The 19,972-nt window shown below is 34.4% G+C and overlaps 1 protein-coding gene across 1 annotated transcript in view; it reads right to left on the bottom strand.

Annotated features, from left to right (window-relative positions):
* The window catches only part of LOC128030311 (protein naked cuticle homolog 2-like), a 38,006-nt gene that overhangs the window by 7,811 nt on the left and 10,223 nt on the right, over positions 1–19,972 (bottom strand). The window contains exon 4 of the mRNA XM_052617821.1: positions 915–960. Within this exon, the coding sequence (XP_052473781.1) occupies positions 915–960 (46 nt within the window). The remainder of the gene's footprint in view (positions 1–914; positions 961–19,972) is intronic.

Genomic DNA, 19,972 nt, shown 5'->3' on the forward strand with positions numbered 1-19,972 from the left:
ATACATTTGCCAGAGACACAAAATAGTGAAGATATGAAGTCTGGTTTTCAGAAATCATGTGAGTTTATGCTTAAAATAAGAACAAATAAATACCAATGGAGTCAGAAAATGTTTAATTAATTTCAAGAAAAACTAAATTATTATTCCTCACCCCACTTTTGAGCATAATATTTTAGTATTATTTATAAAATATTGTAGTATTTATTAATATTTTGAGAGAGCTTTTATTTTTATACTTTCAGTATATAATAGAATATATATTTACTTTTATATTTTCAGTTTTCTGTATGTAATATAAAGTACATTTATTTTAATATTTTCAGTTTTCTGTATGTAATATAATATATATATTTATTTTTATATTTAACATTTTCTGTACGTAATATAATATATATTTATTTGTATGTTTTCAGTTTTCTGTATATAATATAAAGTATATTTATTTTTATATTTTCAGTTTTCTGTATATAATATAAATATATATTTATTTTTATATTTACAGTTTTCTGTATATAATATAAATATATATTTATTTTTATATTTTCAGTTTTCCGTATATAATATAATGTATATTTATTTATTGTATTTTTTTTCAAATAATATATTTATTTTTGATATTTTGAATTACTTTTTATTTTACATTTTGTGTTTTTATTTTAACCCTAGTTTAAGTTTTAGCCATTTTCCTATCTGATTTTGCCTTTTTTTATTTAATATATTTCTATTTATTTTTATTTTTTAATAATCGCAGTACAACTCACTTCATTTTGATCATTTTTTCATTTTAACCTTGTGTCATTTTGCATTTTAAATCAATGCATCTCATTTATAATAATGTTTCTATATCTTGTTCTGGAAAACAGGACACAAATCCTGACTATTTGGTCTGTCTGGTGTCTGATGTCTGTACTCACCCTGTAGAGGGCAGCGCTGGACCTGACTCTGTCTGTCCTTGAGCTCCTGGAGGAGAACCAGAGAAAAAAAAACACAAGAGGAGATGTTAGTTCAATATACAGCCCAGAAACCACAGGAAAAGCAAACACCTCCATCTGAAGCATTTCCTCCTCAGGGACGTGAAACGACGACGGCGTCACATACGATTACATCTACTGCAAAATTCAGTAACAGAGGAACGACTGAGGAGGCGAGATCTGGTGTTTCCCTGAGGCTGCTGTTCTGATGATTTGAGACATTATCATGTTCTCGTACCTTTCTGACAGGAACGTTTTGGGGTTTTCTTGCTCAATGATCACATAGACCGAGTCAAATCCAGAAATATGACTGAGATCTGCCATAAACACCTTTAGGATCAGACTAAATCATCTGACGTCTGGACCACAAAAATGCTCAACCGCACATCGACGTACAAATCCCAACCTGCTCACGATTACACACGTATATGATTTTACTAAAGAAGTCTCTTCTGCTAACCTAGGGTATATTTATTAGATTTACAAATACCGTCAAAATTGTGAAATATTATTACAACTTCAAATAACTGTTTTCTATGTGAGTATATTGTAAAATGTAATTTATTTATGTGATCAAAACTGTATTTTCAGCATCATTCCTCCAGTCTTCAGTGTCACATGATCTTCAGAAATCATGAAAATATGATGATTTACTGCTCAAGAAACATTTCTGATTATTATCAATGTTGAACACAGTTTTGCCGCGCAATATTTTTGCAGAAACCAGATTCACAGATTAATATAAAGTTGAAAAGATCAGCATTTATTCAACATAGAAATCCTTTTTAATGTTATAAATGTATTTACTGGCACTTCTGATCAATTTAATGCATCTTTCATGAATAAAAGCAAAATGTCGAACATTAGTGCGTTCACATAACTAATTTGAACAACTTTTAACTTGTAACAATTAGTAATTTACTTCCCTTAAAATATATTTTAATTTGTAAAAAAACAAATGCAGTTGATATGAAATTTAAATGAGATCTCAACATGATTTTTATTCCACAGTTGAAACACACTCCTGCAATCGACCAATGAGAAGCTCCGAGAGGCGGGTCCAAACATGTTTTCTAGAATCCAATTAGCTGTATCGATTTCAAACGGATCCGCCTTCTTTAAAGTCACATGTCTGTGAACTCATTACCACCCAGCACAACAGATGCATTGCAGATCTGACCGCCCTCTGCATTTTAAAGACTAACACATGGTATTTTACCCATAATGCCATTACCCACTGAGGCCCTTTTTAAGCAGCAATGTGTGGGCCATATGCTTCATTAAGAGAGAGCTGGTTCCAATCCACAGCTGGGGAAAAAACGGCCCTGGTTTCTTTATTGTCTGCTTCTTACAGAGTGGCTTCAAATGTCTAAAATAGTAAGAAATGAACACTGATTCAGCAGGGACGCATTCAATGCATCAAAAGTGGCATTTATGTTGTTACAACAGATTTCTATTTTCAAATTAATGCTGTTCTTTAAAATTTTCTATTTATCTGTGAACCATGAAAAATAAAATGAGTCACAGTGTCCATAAAAATATTCTGTTTTCACCATTGATAATAATCAGAAATGTTTCTTGAGCAGTAAATCATCATATTAGAATAATATGATCATGTGACACTGAAGACTGAAGAAATCATGTGTTCCCAGGGAATCGAACCCCCAACCTTGCGCTTGTTTACGCAATGCTCTACCACTTGAGCTACAGGAACACTAAACTTAGTTAACCCCAAACTTCCGAACAGTAGTGTATGAATGTGTTGCCAGTGTGTGAAAGACAGTAGTTGAAGTACATCTGGCTGTGTAGTGAGAGTCGGACAATAACGTCCCTGACACAATCTCATTAACGTGCTCAGATCCAGCGGTCAGCTCTGTGCCGAAGCATCCACAGTATCTCACTAATGTTGTAATCTCTGCTTTGGTCTTGGCTTCTAGCTAACAAAGAATACACAGGAGACTCGCACTTCCTAGAATCAGTCAGATTGGTCAAAAAAACAAAAGACGACGACTATTGCAAAATTGCTCATTTGTAGCATTTAAGCATGCATACAAAATCACAAAAAGAAAAAGCTAAGCATTCAGAGACTATATTAAAAATAAGTTATGCACGCATCTCTAAGTTCCATTTCATTGATGTGCTTTGTTTCGGGGAGCGTGCTGATGAATAACACAGCACCAGTGTGCCACAGATGGCCGAAGGGCTTTTACTCCAGAGCCGGGAGACTTTTCACCCTGAGGTCAGATGTGAGGCAGAGGCACAGTGTTTTCTTGGCAGGACATGAAGCGCTTCAGAGGCATCAGGAACAACAGCTGTGAAGCGAGTTTCTTCGCTCATCTGCGTCAGAGGCTCGGCCAGACGTTTGAAGTTCCCCAGGCCTGTAAATCACAGAAAATCTCCTAGACTTGTCCAAAGCTCCCATTCGCTAATCTCAGCCACGGCCCTACTGGAATACCGACGACCCGATCGACTATTTCAGCTCGTCCATTCCTGCGCTTATCTGCTTCCTCTGAAAGTGTAACACTGCTGGAGAAAATTAGACTCATTTCATCAAACGAGCTACAGGCCGAACGCTTCTGGTGTTCGGATTCACGAGGAATTACTTGTCATTTACTCACAATCTCTGGTTTTAGCACTTAATTTAATAAAACAGTTGCAAAAATAAATTAACCTTCTTTCTGTAAGTAGACTCATCTCTGTTCTGGATGAGGATGATGACTGTAGAGTGGTCTGTGAAATTCGGCAGCTCTTCAGAGGTGCATTCATGTGTGTAAAGGGAAAAGAGCAGCGGGGAGAGCACATATCCCTGGGGGGCGCCAATACTGACAGTGCACAGCTGTTTGGCATGAATTTCCCCAGTCTCACTAGCTGTTGCCTATCTGTCAGACAGGTAATTGTAATTGGTGATGTCCTTTCTAAACTGATGCAGGGTCATTGGCATGAAACTCTGATCTTCTCTGATTTTCGGAGTAGTTCCTCTTAGCCACTCTGATCAGTGTCTTTGGTCGGTTTTGGAGAAGACTCTGTCCTCACTCCTCTAGTCATCTTCTTTGGCCTGACGTAGCTGTCTGAGTTTTGCAGTGAACCAAAACTGTTTGTCGTTGTTGTAAAAGTTAAATAAGTCCTGGTAAAATCGCACATTTCCTCACAGATGTTACCGAATCCGTGAGCGCATTCAGATCGGTTACTATAGCTTTGAGCAATTATGAGATAAAAAGCAACTTACTAAGACACTAAGTGACAACTATGAGATAAAAGTCAAATTTATGACATACTAAATCATAGTTATGAGGTAAAAAGTCACAATTATGACATAAAAGGCTAAGATTATTAAAATACGAAGTCATGACTATGAGATCCAAAGTCACATAAGATAAAAAGTTGAGGTCACAATTACAAGATACTCAGACGTAATTATGAGATAATAATGGCATTATCAATATTATGACAAACACTTGCACACAAATGCACATAAAAGGCATTTGCTGATCCCAATCTGCATGCATCAATTGTTTCACTGAAAATATCTCACTAGTTCCCTGGTTTTTGTCTCGTTGCAGTCAGTCTTGTCCAGAGAAAATCAAGTGAATCCAGAGTGGTTTATGTTCACACGATTTCATTTTTACATCGTTTTCTAAATACATTCGGCTGTTTCTGAGCCACTTACACACAGCTAGCTAACTGACTCCTAGCCCTACAGTACAAGGCATTCTCTCTAAATCCCGAAATCCTCCAGAGAGCCTCTCTGAAACCTCTAGCAGATGTCTTTATGAGCAGCCCCTCCTCATCCTGGGACCGCAAATGTGCCGCACACTTGAACCTCAGCAGCACCTCTCAAACAGCTTTTACGGGCCGCTCTTAAATGGGAGCTGCAGAACACTTTCTCAGACTTTCAGTGTGGTTTGTGTGTAATATTTAAAGGTTAGTATGAGCACAAGACACGGAGTTCAGTGAGACGGTGTGGTTTAAATTGAGTAAATCCAGCTTAGTTATTCTAGAACGTCAAACAACTACATTGCTCGAGTTATTTAAAAAAATTAATAAAACGTAACTGGTTGTATTTTTACTTGAAAATCACATTGGCTTCTTCTCTAAATGTGGAACCATGCTTTGATAAATCAATAAAAACAGACAGTTATTGGATAAAGAGTTTAAAGTATGATATAAAAAAGTAAATATGACAAGTCAAAATTATGATATTCTAAGTAATAATTATGAGATAAAATGTAAGTTGTGACAAAAAGTCGAAAAGTATTTATTCAATAATTGAATTATGATATTAAAAGTTGAAAAACTGAGATACTAAGTCATAATAATGTTGCAAAGTCAGAATTATGAGATACAAAACCCTAATTATGACAAAAGTTAGTCGTAATTATCTCATAATTATGTACGCCATAATTTTGACCTCCTGTTTAACTTTTTATATGATTCCAAATTTATCTCATAATTATGACTCAGTCATATGTTGACACACTATCTTCATGACAAACTAAGTCATAACTTTGAGATAAAAAGTTGAAAATATGATATTAAAAAGTAATGTCATAATTATGATGTGAAAATCATAATTAACAATTGGAACAAAAAATAATTAGAGAAAAAGTCATAATTGTCATTAAAGTCATAATTATGATACAAAGTCATTATTATTATATGTCATAGTTATGACATAGAAGTAAACTTTTTATATCTCATAATTATGACTTAGTATGACATAATCTCGTAATCTCTAATTATGACATTAAAAGTTGAAAAAAAAGTCATAATAATGCAACCAAAAGTCATACGAGTCATAGTTTTGACATAAAAAGTCGTAAGTATAACAAAGTCAAAATGATGAGACTAATGCCGCGTTTCCACCGAAATAACCCGGAACATTTGTACCAGGAACTTTTTTTCCCAGGAACTTTTTTCCCCCCAGACCTGTTGCTTTCTGTGTTTCCACCGCGGTGTAAAGTACCGGGTAGATTAGGCAAATAGACTGGTGACGTAGGTCTGCGCGCGTTTCTCAATACAAAGTACCGCTGATAAAAAATAAAATAAAAAAAAGTATGCTGATTTTGGACGTGCATCCTCGGTAGTTGATTCGTCTCAGGAGTGTGATATCCGCGACGACGCAAGTCCGGTAAATCTATAAACAGCAGCGTACTTGATAACTTCAGTCAGCTCGTCATGGCTACTGCAATTTTCCTTACTGTATATTTACAATAAAACGAAATATGATATCAAATACCACTGCCTCCTTTCGTTTTCATTTAAGCATAATAACAGCTGCAGAAATGTACTTAGTTCAGGGAAATGTGTATATGCAGCCATTACAATGAAACGAAATATTATATAAATTTGCCTTTTTTATTTTCATTTTAACATATAGATAAATTGAATATAGACCAAAGAAAACCTGTTAGATTTACCCCGCAGCTGAATTATATTTTATGTTTAACCACTGAAGACACATCAGAGCCAGCGGCACATATCAGAAGATCTGTCCCGAGATGAGGCTGCTCTCTGCGGATACATGAGGACTGAGCTCCCGCTGAACGAGTGGAGCTCACCGTCTACGAGATCGGCGAAACACATTTTTTAAATAGGCACTGTCTTTATAAATAAACCATAGATTTGAGTTTTAAACAACTACTTCTCGCCTGAAATACTTTTAAAATTACATTTCATGACACAATAACAGTAATATTTGAAAATTATCCGAATAAATGGTGGTTGAATTCAACCAATGCTGCGTGAACTCAGATCGCTTTGGCTACTGCAATTTTCCCCTCAGTATATTTACAATAAAACGAAATAGGATATAAAATACCACTGCCTCCTTTCATTTTCATTTAAACATAATAACAGCTGTAGAAATGTACTTAGTTCAGGGATTATTGTAACGTTATATACAGCCATTACAATGAAAGAAATATTATATAGACTTGCCTTTTTATTTTCATTTTAACATATAGATAAATTGAATACAGACCAAAGAAAACCTGTTAGATTTACCCCGCAGCTGAATTATATTTTATGTTTAACCACTAAAGACACATCAGAGCCAGCGGCACATATCAGAAGGTCTATCCCAGGAGAGGCTGCTCTCTGTGGATACATGAGGACTGAGCTCCCGCTGATCGAGTGGAGCTCACCGTCTCAGAGATCGGCGAAACACATTTTTAAATAGGCGCTGTCTTTATAAATAAACCATAGATTTGAGTTTCAAACAACTACATTCTCGCCTGAAATACTTTTAAAATTACATTTCATGACACAATAACAGTAATATTTTGAAAATGTTGATCCGAATAAATGGTGTCCCGCCCCCGAAAGTTCCTGAACTTTAAAAAAGTACCACCTCGCCAGCAGGGACTTTCTGGGGGGCATTTTTTTACCCGGAACTTTTATTTAGTTCCTGGTTCCTGCGGTGGAAACACACCAAGTACCGGACCAAGTCCCTAGTTCCTGGGTAAAGTTCCTGCGGTGGAAACGCGGCTTAAGTGATAATTAGGACAAAAGTTTAATTACTGTATCTGACATGATTTTTAATTTCAGAATTACTTTTTATCTCATAATTTGAACTCAAATGTCATAATTATGATTTACCAAAGAATGATTTTTGGGGGGAATTAGTCTTCCATGAACCAACATGAAGTGCCTTCAACACATTTTACTTCCATAATCTGATGCATTTTTAAGTGAAATCTGAAAATTCAACAGAAGAAGATATATATGGCGGAACAACTGTGAAATGCAATTTTACTTTGATGAACAAATGCATCTTTAAACATAATGGAGGGTTTAAACATGAAATAGTAGCATGCAACTTTCCACTATGTGTTGCATGTTCCAAAGTCACTATATCCAGTACACTAGTACTTCATTCATAATTTTGGCCAGTAAAATGTATTCTACACCTACACAACATCTAATGAAAGAGTCTGGAGTTCAGAAATTGTGCCACCTTAATCATAAGATCCAACCGCATGGCGTCTGATCGCACCGCAGATTAAAAGCCCTTTAAGAGCTTGACCCGTATCCGTTCTGGAGAGTGTCTGACATACGAGTGTTATCTCTCTATTGCCTCATCTCTTTAACACACACACAAAGAAACAGGCTCAAATCCAAGACGTGAAGTTCCTCACGCCTGTGACATCGGCCAGGGGTCACTGGCAGGTCAACTGTGACCCGCTCCTAAAAATACACCCATGCTCCTCCGCGGGAAGTGAAGGCGTCTGGAGATGGGAGTGGAGCCAACGGACCCCTGGTGTTAACCGCACACGGACGGACGGATCAACACGATGAAACCGCAGGAATATAAACAGAGGTCATGAAGAAGAGACTGTGGATGTAGATACATCTCATTGTTGCGGTGGCTTCCTGATAACACTAAGGTGAAGGTTCATCTCATCCATCACCTGTTTATGAAGATCAGTGGCAGGAAGCTACTCTGAAACTCTAGTGTGTTACAACAATAACTGGCAATGACATTACACTTAAAATACAGTGAAGAGCATAACTGAACAAAACACATGAATCAATGAATCTTTAAGCCGGCTCAGTTCAACTGATTCACCAAAAGAAATAAAATTAAAATTAAAAAAAATTACAAATAAAATACAACAACAAATTAAAAATAAATGCAACAAAATAACATATTAAAAAAAAAAATATATATATATATATATATATATATATATATATATATATATATATATATATATATATATATATATATATATAATAACAAAAATAAAATAATAAGGCAAAGGTTCAGCTTGTCCATAAATTATTCATGTACTTTACTGGAACTTAACCTACAAGTCAAACTGCAGTTAACTATAATAAACTAAAAAATTTTAAATATGTATCAATCAAGTAATGTTTTAAAAATATGTTTTTTTGCAATCAAAACTGCATTTAACTGGCACAAAATGCATGTGATAGCAAAATGTAACAAAATATTTAAATACAGAAAATACAGAGATTCAAATCAATCAGAGAATCTTTTTTTAACCCAGTTCACTGGAATGAATCATCCATATAAACAGATTCACAATAAATAATAAATAAAATAATAAAGTAAAAAAAGAAATAAATAATAAAGTAATAAATGAAATCAAAAATTAAAATAAAGTGAAACAATAAAACCGATAAAAAATGATTAAAATGAAATAAATAATACATACGATTAAATATAAAATGTAAAATAAAAAAATAATTAAATTAATAAATAAATAAAAATTATAAAATTAAAATACATGATAATAAATACATTTTGTAAAAAATAAAATAATAAAACAAAATAAAAAAATTCAGATGTATTCTCTGAAAAGAAGTCTTATCTTACACATTTCTGCTCGTCAGGTAAATGTCTAAAGAAAACTGTATATTTTTACCGGACCCTAGTCAAAAATACAGATAATGATCTGATCTCAGCTGCGCTCGGGAGACCCTGAGGAGCCCAGACACACAAAGATCAAAGGTCTCCACCTTCCCTGTTCTCCACCGCCCCGTTCCAGAGATATTTACTATGAAACGCAAGACCGTGACAAAATCTAGACTAAACCCAGCTGTCTACAGCAAACACAGACGACCTCCAAACACTGCTGATTAAAACAGAATAAAGTCAACTCACCATCAATTTCAACACAATTTGACAGTAAAACATTGCTAAGCTAATGATGCCACACTTCAATAAGCATCCAAAATACATTACAGACACAAAATACTTCATATTTAACTATGTTGATATATATTTTCACCACTGAATGATTTATAATTATACAAATAATTAACAAACTAAATCTAATATGTACATCCTCCAATGTGGATGCTTTGGAGTTCGTCATTGAAATTCTGAAAATAAAATGTAAAAATTTGACATGGGAGTATATTAAATTTTTACCGTTGAATGATTTACATATATATATATATATATATATATATATAAGATATATATACACAACTGCACACTTCACCATTAAAGCATCAAGAGCTGTAACAGACAGAGAGACTTTTAAGAAACCACTGGATAGAGCTGGCACAGAAACAATGATGAGGAGAAACAGGAAAACCGAGCACTTCCCAAACATGTAAACCTGGAGAATGAGAACGAGGTGAAGAGTTCAGACGTGCTGATACAGGACTGATACCATCAGACAGACCCCTATCAACACACAGGAGAAGATGTGGAGTGCGTCCTGAAAAACACCTCCACACGTCTCTGGAGACTGAACAAGGTCAAGTTTACTGCATCTTGGGTTTCTAAACGCCTCTGAAACAACACAGCGTGAACACAACGCTCCCTCCATATGACCTGTCTACTTCAGACAGGCGCAGGGTTAAATATCCGTCTGAATCAGTAAAGGAGGAGTTTGATGTTTATTTCTGCAGGTCAACAGCGCGTGAAACAGCAGACAGACGTTTGAAGTCACGCTGCCTGTGGAGGAAGTCACTGAGAGAAAAGAGAAACCGTTTGTTTTCAGGATAGAAATCGAAACAGTGGCGTCTTTCAGGCCGTTCAAACCCTCATCCAGTCCTCGTCTCGTGAAGAGATGCCCACGTTTCTTCAGAAAAGAGTCTGTGCTGTTCTGAGAACCACAACAGACTGTAATCGACTGAAAAACCAGCTCCAGTCTCTAATTCATCTACAGTCAAGATACTGACAGTAGCTACAATACAAGCCACTAATATATGTAAATATATCTTTAAAAAAAAAACTATATATATATATATATATATATATATATATATATATATATATATATATATATATATATATATATATATATATATATATATATATATATATGTAAGCACACACATTTATCATTATATATTTATTGTATATATATATATAATATAAAAAAAAAAAAAAATATATATATATATATATATATATATAAATATATATATATTTTTTTTTTCTTTTTAACAATAATATAATACATTTATTTATACATTTACATATATTTATGCTCATTTAATAAAATGTTATTATGTACATACGTATTTATTATTATATTATTTATATATTTACATACATTTATTATTATATTATTATTATTATGTTGATTTTGTTTTTATATTACATGATCGCATATATATTACAAAATAAAATATTTATACACATGCATTTACATTCATATAATTATAAATCAATATATATAAAATGTAAATATACATGCATTAATTTTATTTTATATTTATAGTATATTTCTATAAATACATCTATATATACACAATAATTAATTATTTATTATTATATTATGTAATTAAATATATTATTAGATATTTATTTATACACATATACATTAATACACATATATTGATATGACATAAAGGCAATCGATTTACATTCTCATTTAAAGTGACCAACAGTATTAAACAATTCAGATAAAAAAACGAGTGACTATTTGATAGTCGTACATCAATAAACAAAAAAAAAAATGCAGATTCATCTGAGCAGCGAATCAAATGAATCAGTGAATCTGTTTTTTTGAGAATCCTAAAATCATTTCAAATAGCAGTCAAATGAAGGAAACCCAAACACACAGACTCATTGAAATCAATCTCATTTCCCAACTCTCCATACTGCAAAATGCTAACAAGTCGCTAGTTACTTCACGAATTACCCCACAACACCGACAGCTATGGTTTATGGTGTCTGTGCTTCATAAACAGTCAAATCACATTTTGTTAGTGCCTAAATTTCAAAGACCAACCCGAGAGCTTCTCTTAAAACACAGGACTGCTTCAATCCCAAAATGCCTCGTGAAAGATAATGATTTAAACATTTGATTCTTGCGGTGGAGCCACATCTGGAAGTGGCTTTTGATGGAGCGAGTGCGTCCAAACTAACAAAGGCCCATTCGGCAGCTATTCCCGATCCGAGAGGAATTCTGCTCCGACTGCAGCCCCAACCCCGCGCTTTGAAGCCGCCGGTGAGTTTCGACAGCTAACCACTTTCAGATGTGGCCGTGTAGTTTTATGGCTTGAATAATAGCGATACCTACACATGTGCGAGCTAGAGGTCCAGAACGGGGAGAGAAATCTGCTTCCATTCACTCCTGCTTTTCTTATGTCACAGGAATATCCAGTTCTCACCGTTTCTGAACGCCTCCAACTTCAACACTTCACAAAAGTGTGTCGTTTCTGAATGCAGCAATGTGCAAGCTTCAAGCAGCCTTACTCGTTAATCCTGTTAACAAAGACAAACCTTTTTTTGCCAATGATTGAGACTAGACGACACTGAGAACATCACACACTAATTGTGACTATATCAGCATTAAATATTGAAGAGGACAACTGAGACTACAATTTAGTATTAACAAAACTTAACTTCTCTATATTTGCATCAACAAAAAAAAAAAAAAAGAAGAATATATTTTCTGAGTTGTGTTTAATTAATCTTCAACGCAGGCAAAATAAAAGCACTGATGATCTGAAAACATTGACAAACATGTAATTTCACAGGGACCCTCATGATACAATACGATACGATACGATACACGGCTCACGATACCAAAAATATCATGATACATCAATTCTATGACAATCAATATACATTTATAGACGTAGTACAGGTTCTCTCTCTTTAATCAAGTCCAAACTTCTGAAAATTAATAATTTACTCACGCTCAATTTATTTTAAACCTGAAAGAGTTTCTTGTGTTGAACATAAAAGTTATTTTGAAGAATCAGTTTCTGGTCCCCATTGACGTCCATAGTATTTTGTTTCCTTCTATCAAAGTTAAAGGGGACCAGCAACTGTTTGGTTACAGAAAATAAAATAAAAATTTGCGTTCAGAACAAGAAAGAAATGAATACAGGTTTGGGACAACATGAGAGTGAGTAAATAATGACAGACTTCACATTTTTGGGTGAACTTTCCCTTTAATGACAAGCGGCAACATGGTTAATACAATTAGACTGCTGTCACTTTAATGCTGTGTTCACACCAAACGTGAACAGAGTGTCAAATTCGCGTCTAGTTTGCCGCTTGAACATTTTGAGATCATTCGCTTCATTCGCGCGTTAAATTAACTTCGCAAAAAACGCAAATTCGCGTCATGGGGGGGCTTCTGCTAGCTGAGTTCACGCAGCATTTTCGACCGCCATTTTATTCGGATAATTTTCAAAATATTACTGTCATCGTGTAATGAAATGTAGTTTTAAAAGTATTTCAGGTGAGAATGTAGTTGTTTTAAACTCAAATATGCGGTTTATTTATAAAGACGGGAGCTCCGTCATCATGTATCCGCCAAAGTTAAAAATTTTCAACTCGGGCGGCAGACGCGAATTCGCGTCAAACACTTAAATGCACAAAAGCACCATTCGCGCCTAACACGCGTGTCGCGCGAAACGCTCAATTCCAGCGTCAATTCGCGTCATTCGCACAAACTAGATGCGCGAATGAGGCGAAATCGCGTCTTCCGCACCGCACTAAACGCCTCGTTCGCGCCGCGAGACCTCCAGACGCACATAAACGCGCCTTTGCATTGACTTAAAATTGAAATCATTCGCGCCAGACACTATATTCGCGCTTGGTGTGAACACAGCATAAGAGCTACATGCATATAATATTCAGTACAGGCACGCATCTGTTTTTTCTCTCAACGGTTTTAAGGACAGCATTTCAGAACAGCACACAAATTAAATGTTTAACAGGCAAGGCTTTAAAGCACATGCAAATAATGCAGTTTTTTGTTGATTTTGTTTGTCCAATCAATGGTATAAAAGCCGACATTGGACATTGGTCCAGACATTGGACTTAAACTTGGCTGGGGCATCTATTATTTAACTCCATTAAAATAGTAAAGATATCACATGAGAAATAAGTGCAATATAACACGAGTGCTATTTTAGTCCCAAATCTTTTTTAGATCTTTTAATCCAAGTTCATTTAAATTACCAGACTAATGAACAAACAACAAATGCACTGACTGCCTGAAATGAGCTTTTAATCAACTAAAACAAAAACAGGACAGGTTGACTAAACATGCTATTAACTAAAAAAGGACACAGGACTAAGACTTAATTAAAAAACGGACTAAATGAACACTAAAGAAAGAGATGCATTGTGTGAAAATGCACAAGATTCGTGTCGTTTGTTTCTGGCTCGGTGTTTGTTTAAGGCTCAGACAGGAAGCTGGGTTTCGGGTGTCTGTCTGTGGCCGTCCGTCTGGGGGAATGTGGAGAAAGGATGAGGTTTCTGAGGCTTTCACAAAAGGAATCTCTTTGAGGCATTATTACATAAGCAAACACTGATACACCACGTCTGAAAGCGACACGGTTAGAGTTCGAATTATCAGATTTACGAGCCCGAGTGTCTGTTTGCAGCACCTGAGCAAAGAAACACAGGCTTTTCTGTGATCAAACATTCAGAATAACAGCGTTTATAATCCCCCGTAACATACCACAAGCAGAAATATCAATTGCAGAGACTTACGAACAATATGCATCGCAAAACACAGCAGGAAAACTGACGGAAAAACTACAAAGCACATTATTACTCACTTTCATACTTATTAAGAGTTTGGGTGATGGTCTGAGATTCTGCTTTATAATATTGGTTAGACCAGTTTAAACTTAATATATAAACATAATATGAATATTTAAATAAACCCTAACCTAACATACATACATATACACACACATTATTATTATTATTATTATTATTATTTCTATAATTTAAATTCTTCATATATATATATATATATATATATATATATATATATAGAAAGTGCAACATATAAATATATAATTATTTAATTATTTTAATACATTTATTTATATATGTAAATAAGTGTACATATGTATTTATTATTAATATTATTAAATTAAGTATTAAACATACTGTTTTTAAAATATATTAACATTGATTAATGTTTATATTAATATTTGTTATATAAATATTTAATATAAATATTCATAAACATATATTTATATTATATATTTTACATATTTTTATATTTTAATATATTTATAACAATTTTATTAATTAATTGCATTTATTTTAAATATTTATATAAATATATAAATAAGTGGACATATGTATTTATTATTAATATTATTAAATTAAGTATTAAATATAATGTTTTTAAAATATATTAACATTGATTAATGTTTATATTAATATTTGTTATATAAATATTTAATATAAATATTCATAAACATATATTTATATTATATATTTTACATATTTGTATATTTTAATATATTTATAACAATTGTATTAATTAATTGCATTTATTTTAAATATTTATATAAATATATAAATAAGTTGACATATGTATTTATTATAACTATCATTAAATAAAGTGTTTTTATTTTTATTTATATATTATATACATTTATATATATTTCGGAAATCTAAAGCAATCAGCTGAACAAAAGCAGAAATATCAATCTGAGAGAAACATGCATGCATTGAAAAAAAAATATAAAAATATGTTATACACTGCTTTATAATATTAGTTTGATTGTTTTGAACTCAAGTGTTTCATCATCTGAAGCTATTTTTACACTAATGTCAGACTCATCATATTTGTATTGTGAATAATCTCATCTTCTGAGTTTTTCCAAATAAAAAAGATTTTCATTCGTTGCATTATGCAAAAATAACTATTGCTTAATTCACACACAATCCGTTGTTTCTATAAACATCCCGTAAAATAACTATTCTGATATAAAATGACTCGTACTGTGATATTTGGTCAACAAACATTTTAACTTTGATTGCAAAGTTTTTCCAAATGCCTCGTCATGAAACAACTAATTAAAACACAGGTATTCAATTAATACAAACCACAGTGCTAAATAAATAAATCAAATATTCCCCAGACTGTGCTAAGGCTTGCAAAATGTCAGTTTGGATACGTTTTCTGCAGCGGTTTATATGGAAACATACCTTACACACGAAAATGCAATAACCTCGGCGTCTCCTGCTGTTTGCCTTGGCCTAGAGCTGCACGAGATCAAACGCTGACTGCCATCCAGCAGAAAAAGTCACCGCACAGGAGTATTTTCTTTCCTTCTCCTGTAAGCGACGCAAAGTAAACGGCTGCCATAACATCCACCACAAGCGCTCCATTTCCATTCACTCATTCGGCGTAGGCCGTCCAAGATTAGGATGAGTTTGTTTCCTCATCAGATTTGGAGAAATGTAGCATTGCTTCACTTGCTCTGCAGTGAATGGGTGCCGTCAGAATGAGAGTCTGATAAAAACATCACAGTAATCCACAGCATTCCAGTCCATCAGTTAACATGGAGAAGACAAAAGCTGAAACAAATCCATCAAGACGTTTTTTACTGTAATAAAAGTATATAATCCTTAATAACGTGAAAAAGTGTTCTGGTCTGAATCAGGAGAGGAATCTGCACAGATCAAGCACCGTTTACAAGCCAAAACATATATGTGGTTGGATTTTGATGTGAGAGACAACAGGAGATGCACTTTTTCACTGGAAGAAGTGTTACTATGGATTATTGAGGATTATTCATTCTGACGGCACCCATTCACTGCAGAGGATCCATTGGTGAGAAAATGATGCAATGCTACATTTCTCCAAATCTGATGCAGAAACAAACTCATCTACATCTTTTTGGCAAATGTTAATTTCTGAGTGAGCTATTCCTTTAAAGTCAAGATAAAATGCCAAAACACAGCGCTTTCCAAATAAAACATTAAAAAAAAAACCCTGCAGCATTCATGACAATCTGTTAAAAGATAAGTAGAATGTGCACTGATTAATAGTCGGCAATAAAACCAAGAATGTGAAAGTACATAGACTCAATTCTGACTTTATGTTGACTTTAAACACAGCTTGAAAACGCTTAACTGCCTAATTATGAATAATTGCACGTCAAAAGCCCAGAATAAGGAAAAGGCAACGTTATTGGCATCTGGAGGAGATCAAACAGTCATCTCCTGATGGCACCTCAGTATCTTTGAAGCCATGAACACTCAACCCGCTCAGAAAGAATGCTTAGACAAGGAAACCGGGGAACGTAAGCAAACACCTTCAAAGCGTCTTTCCCAGCATAAATATCTTCGAATAAATAAACATACAATCCGCCTGCAGTGTTCAAATGTCTTTTTCCATGAAACAAGGGCCATGAAAAGTGAGAGGAGGAAGCGGGGAGGAGGAGAAAGAAAAAGATCTCGCTCATGCAGTGTAAAAGTTCTCATGCTCAAACACAAATAAATAACACGCTTTTAACAACAATGATGATACAATTCTTTAATTTGCATGCTGAGTCACTATTTTGTCTATTTGCATATTGAATTGACCTAATTTAGCAACATTTTGGCAACTACACAAATTCAGTATGCAAAGAGGTAAGAAAGATGATTGATCACAATTAAGTATGCAAATATTACGTAATAAATATTATTATGATGACATCATCACTGTTGATCATACATCAATAGCTATGTTTACAATCCGTTTTCTAATGTGATTTCTGGCTCAATTTAACAAAAAGGCCTTTATTTATCGAGTCAAAATTGCAAGATAAATTCTGAAAACTCATAAATTCTGAAAGAACAAAAAAATTAACTGTGCGATATAAAGGTCTGAACTGACATAATTTCAACTTGTCAGAACTGCCGGTTTTAAATCTTGCAAATGTAAAATTCAGATTTTATATCCTGCAATATTTTACTTTTTTCGCAGAATTTACATGTTTATATCTTGTGATTCTGACTTTATATCTCACAGTTCTGACTTTATATTGCAAACCAGACTTTATCTCATAATTATGACTTTGTATATCACAATTCTGACTTCCTCTTGCAATTCTAAGTTTATTTTGCAATCCTGACTGTATCTCATAATTCTGACTTAATCTCACAATCTTGACTTTGTATATCACAGTTCTTCATATCGCAATCCTGACTTTATATCTCATACTTCTGACTTGATCTCGCAATCTTGACTTCATATCTCATAATTCCGATTTGATCTCGCAATCCTGACTTTATATCTCATAATTCCGACTTGATCTCGCAATCCTGACTTTATATCTCATACTTCTGACTTGATCTCGCAATCCTGACTTTATATCTCATAATTCCGACTTGATCTCGCAATCCTGACTTTATATCTCATAATTCTGACTTGATCTCGCAATCCTGACTTCATATCTCATAATTCTGACTTGCTCTCGCAATCCTGACTTTATATCTCATACTTCTGACTTGATCTCGCAATCCTGACTTTATATCTCATAATTCTGACTTGATCTTGCAATCCTGACTTTGTATCTCATACTTCTGACTTGATCTCGCAATCTTGACTTTATATCTCATAATTCTGATTTGATCTCACAATCCTGACTTTATATCTCATAATTCTGACTTGATCTCGCAATCCTGACTTCATATCTAATAATTCCGACTTGATCTCGCAATCCTGACTTTATATCTCATAATTCCGACTTGATCTCGAAATCCTGACTTTATATCTCATAATTCCGATTTGATCTCGCAATCCTGACTTTATATCTCATAATTCCGATTTGATCTCGCAATCTTGACTTTATATCTCATAATTCCGACTTGATCTCGCAATCCTGACTTTATATCTCATAATTCCGATTTGATCTCGCAATCCTGACTTTATATCTCGTACTTCCGATTTGATCTCGCAATCCTGACTTTATATCTCATAATTCCGACTTGATCTCGCAATCCTGACTTCAAATCTCATAATTCTGACTTGATCTCGCAATCCTGACTTTATATCTCATACTTCTGACTTGATCTCGCAATCCTGACTTCATATCTCATACTTCCGACTTGATCTCGCAATCCTGACTTTATATCTCATAATTCCGACTTGATCTCGCAATCCCTACTTTATATCTCATACTTCTGACTTGATCTCGCAATCCTGACTTTATATCTCATACTTCTGACTTGATCTCGCAATCCTGACTTTATATCTCATAATTCTGACTTGATCTCGCAATCCTGACTTCATATCTCATACTTCTGACTTGATCTCGCAATCTTGACTTCGTATCTCATAATTCCGATTTGATCTCGCAATCCTGACTTTATATCTCATACTTCTGACTTGATCTCGCAATCCTGACTTCATATCTCATACTTCTGACTTGATCTCACAATCCTGACTTTATATCTCATAATTCCGACTTGATCTCGCAATCCTGACTTCATATCTCATAATTCCGACTTGATCTCGCAATCCTGACTTTATATCTCATAATTCCGACATGATCTCACAATCCTGACTTCATATCTCATACTTCTGACTTGATCTCGCAATCCTGACTTCATATCTCATAATTCTGACTTGATCTCGCAATCCTGACTTCATATCTCATAATTCTGACTTGATCTCGCAATCCTGACTTTATATCTCATACTTCTGACATGATCTCGCAATCCTGACTTCATATCTCATACTTCTGACTTGATCTCGCAATCCTGACTTTATGTCTCACAATAAATATTTTCTTACAATTGTGAGATATAAACTTAGAATTGTGAAAAAAAATGTCAGAACTGGTAAAAAGTCACGATAACAAGCTTCCATTTAAAACCAGACAGCACAACTGAGACCGAATGCAGTCTGTAAGTTTATGCAATGGGCTCATAAAAACGTGTTCATAGGGTGTTGCTACGCATTTGTTAAAGACCATCAGTCTGGAATAAAGAAAAAGAGAATAAAACTAGCCTGTCAGTGCCACATCTACTGACCACTCCCTATCCCCCCAAAACAACAGCCTTCATCGCGCCCCACCTCAAAGCCTTCAGAAAAACAAGCCCTTATCGGCCCCCGGTCGCCCCACGGGGAGCTCGAGGATTTCTGCAGTACAAACCAGGAACAGATGTCTGCAGGGGCCACGCTGAAAGACCCTGCTGTTCTGGATGGCTGCCACATGCTTCTCATTCAGAGATGAAGGCTCAAAACCCTGAACACCATTCGAGCACTTCTTAGTTTTCCTCGAAACCACCACAGCAGTTTCGACCAGGA

This window comes from Carassius gibelio, chromosome A16 (genome assembly GCF_023724105.1).
Source record: "Carassius gibelio isolate Cgi1373 ecotype wild population from Czech Republic chromosome A16, carGib1.2-hapl.c, whole genome shotgun sequence".
Classification (NCBI taxonomy): domain Eukaryota; kingdom Metazoa; phylum Chordata; class Actinopteri; order Cypriniformes; family Cyprinidae; genus Carassius; species Carassius gibelio.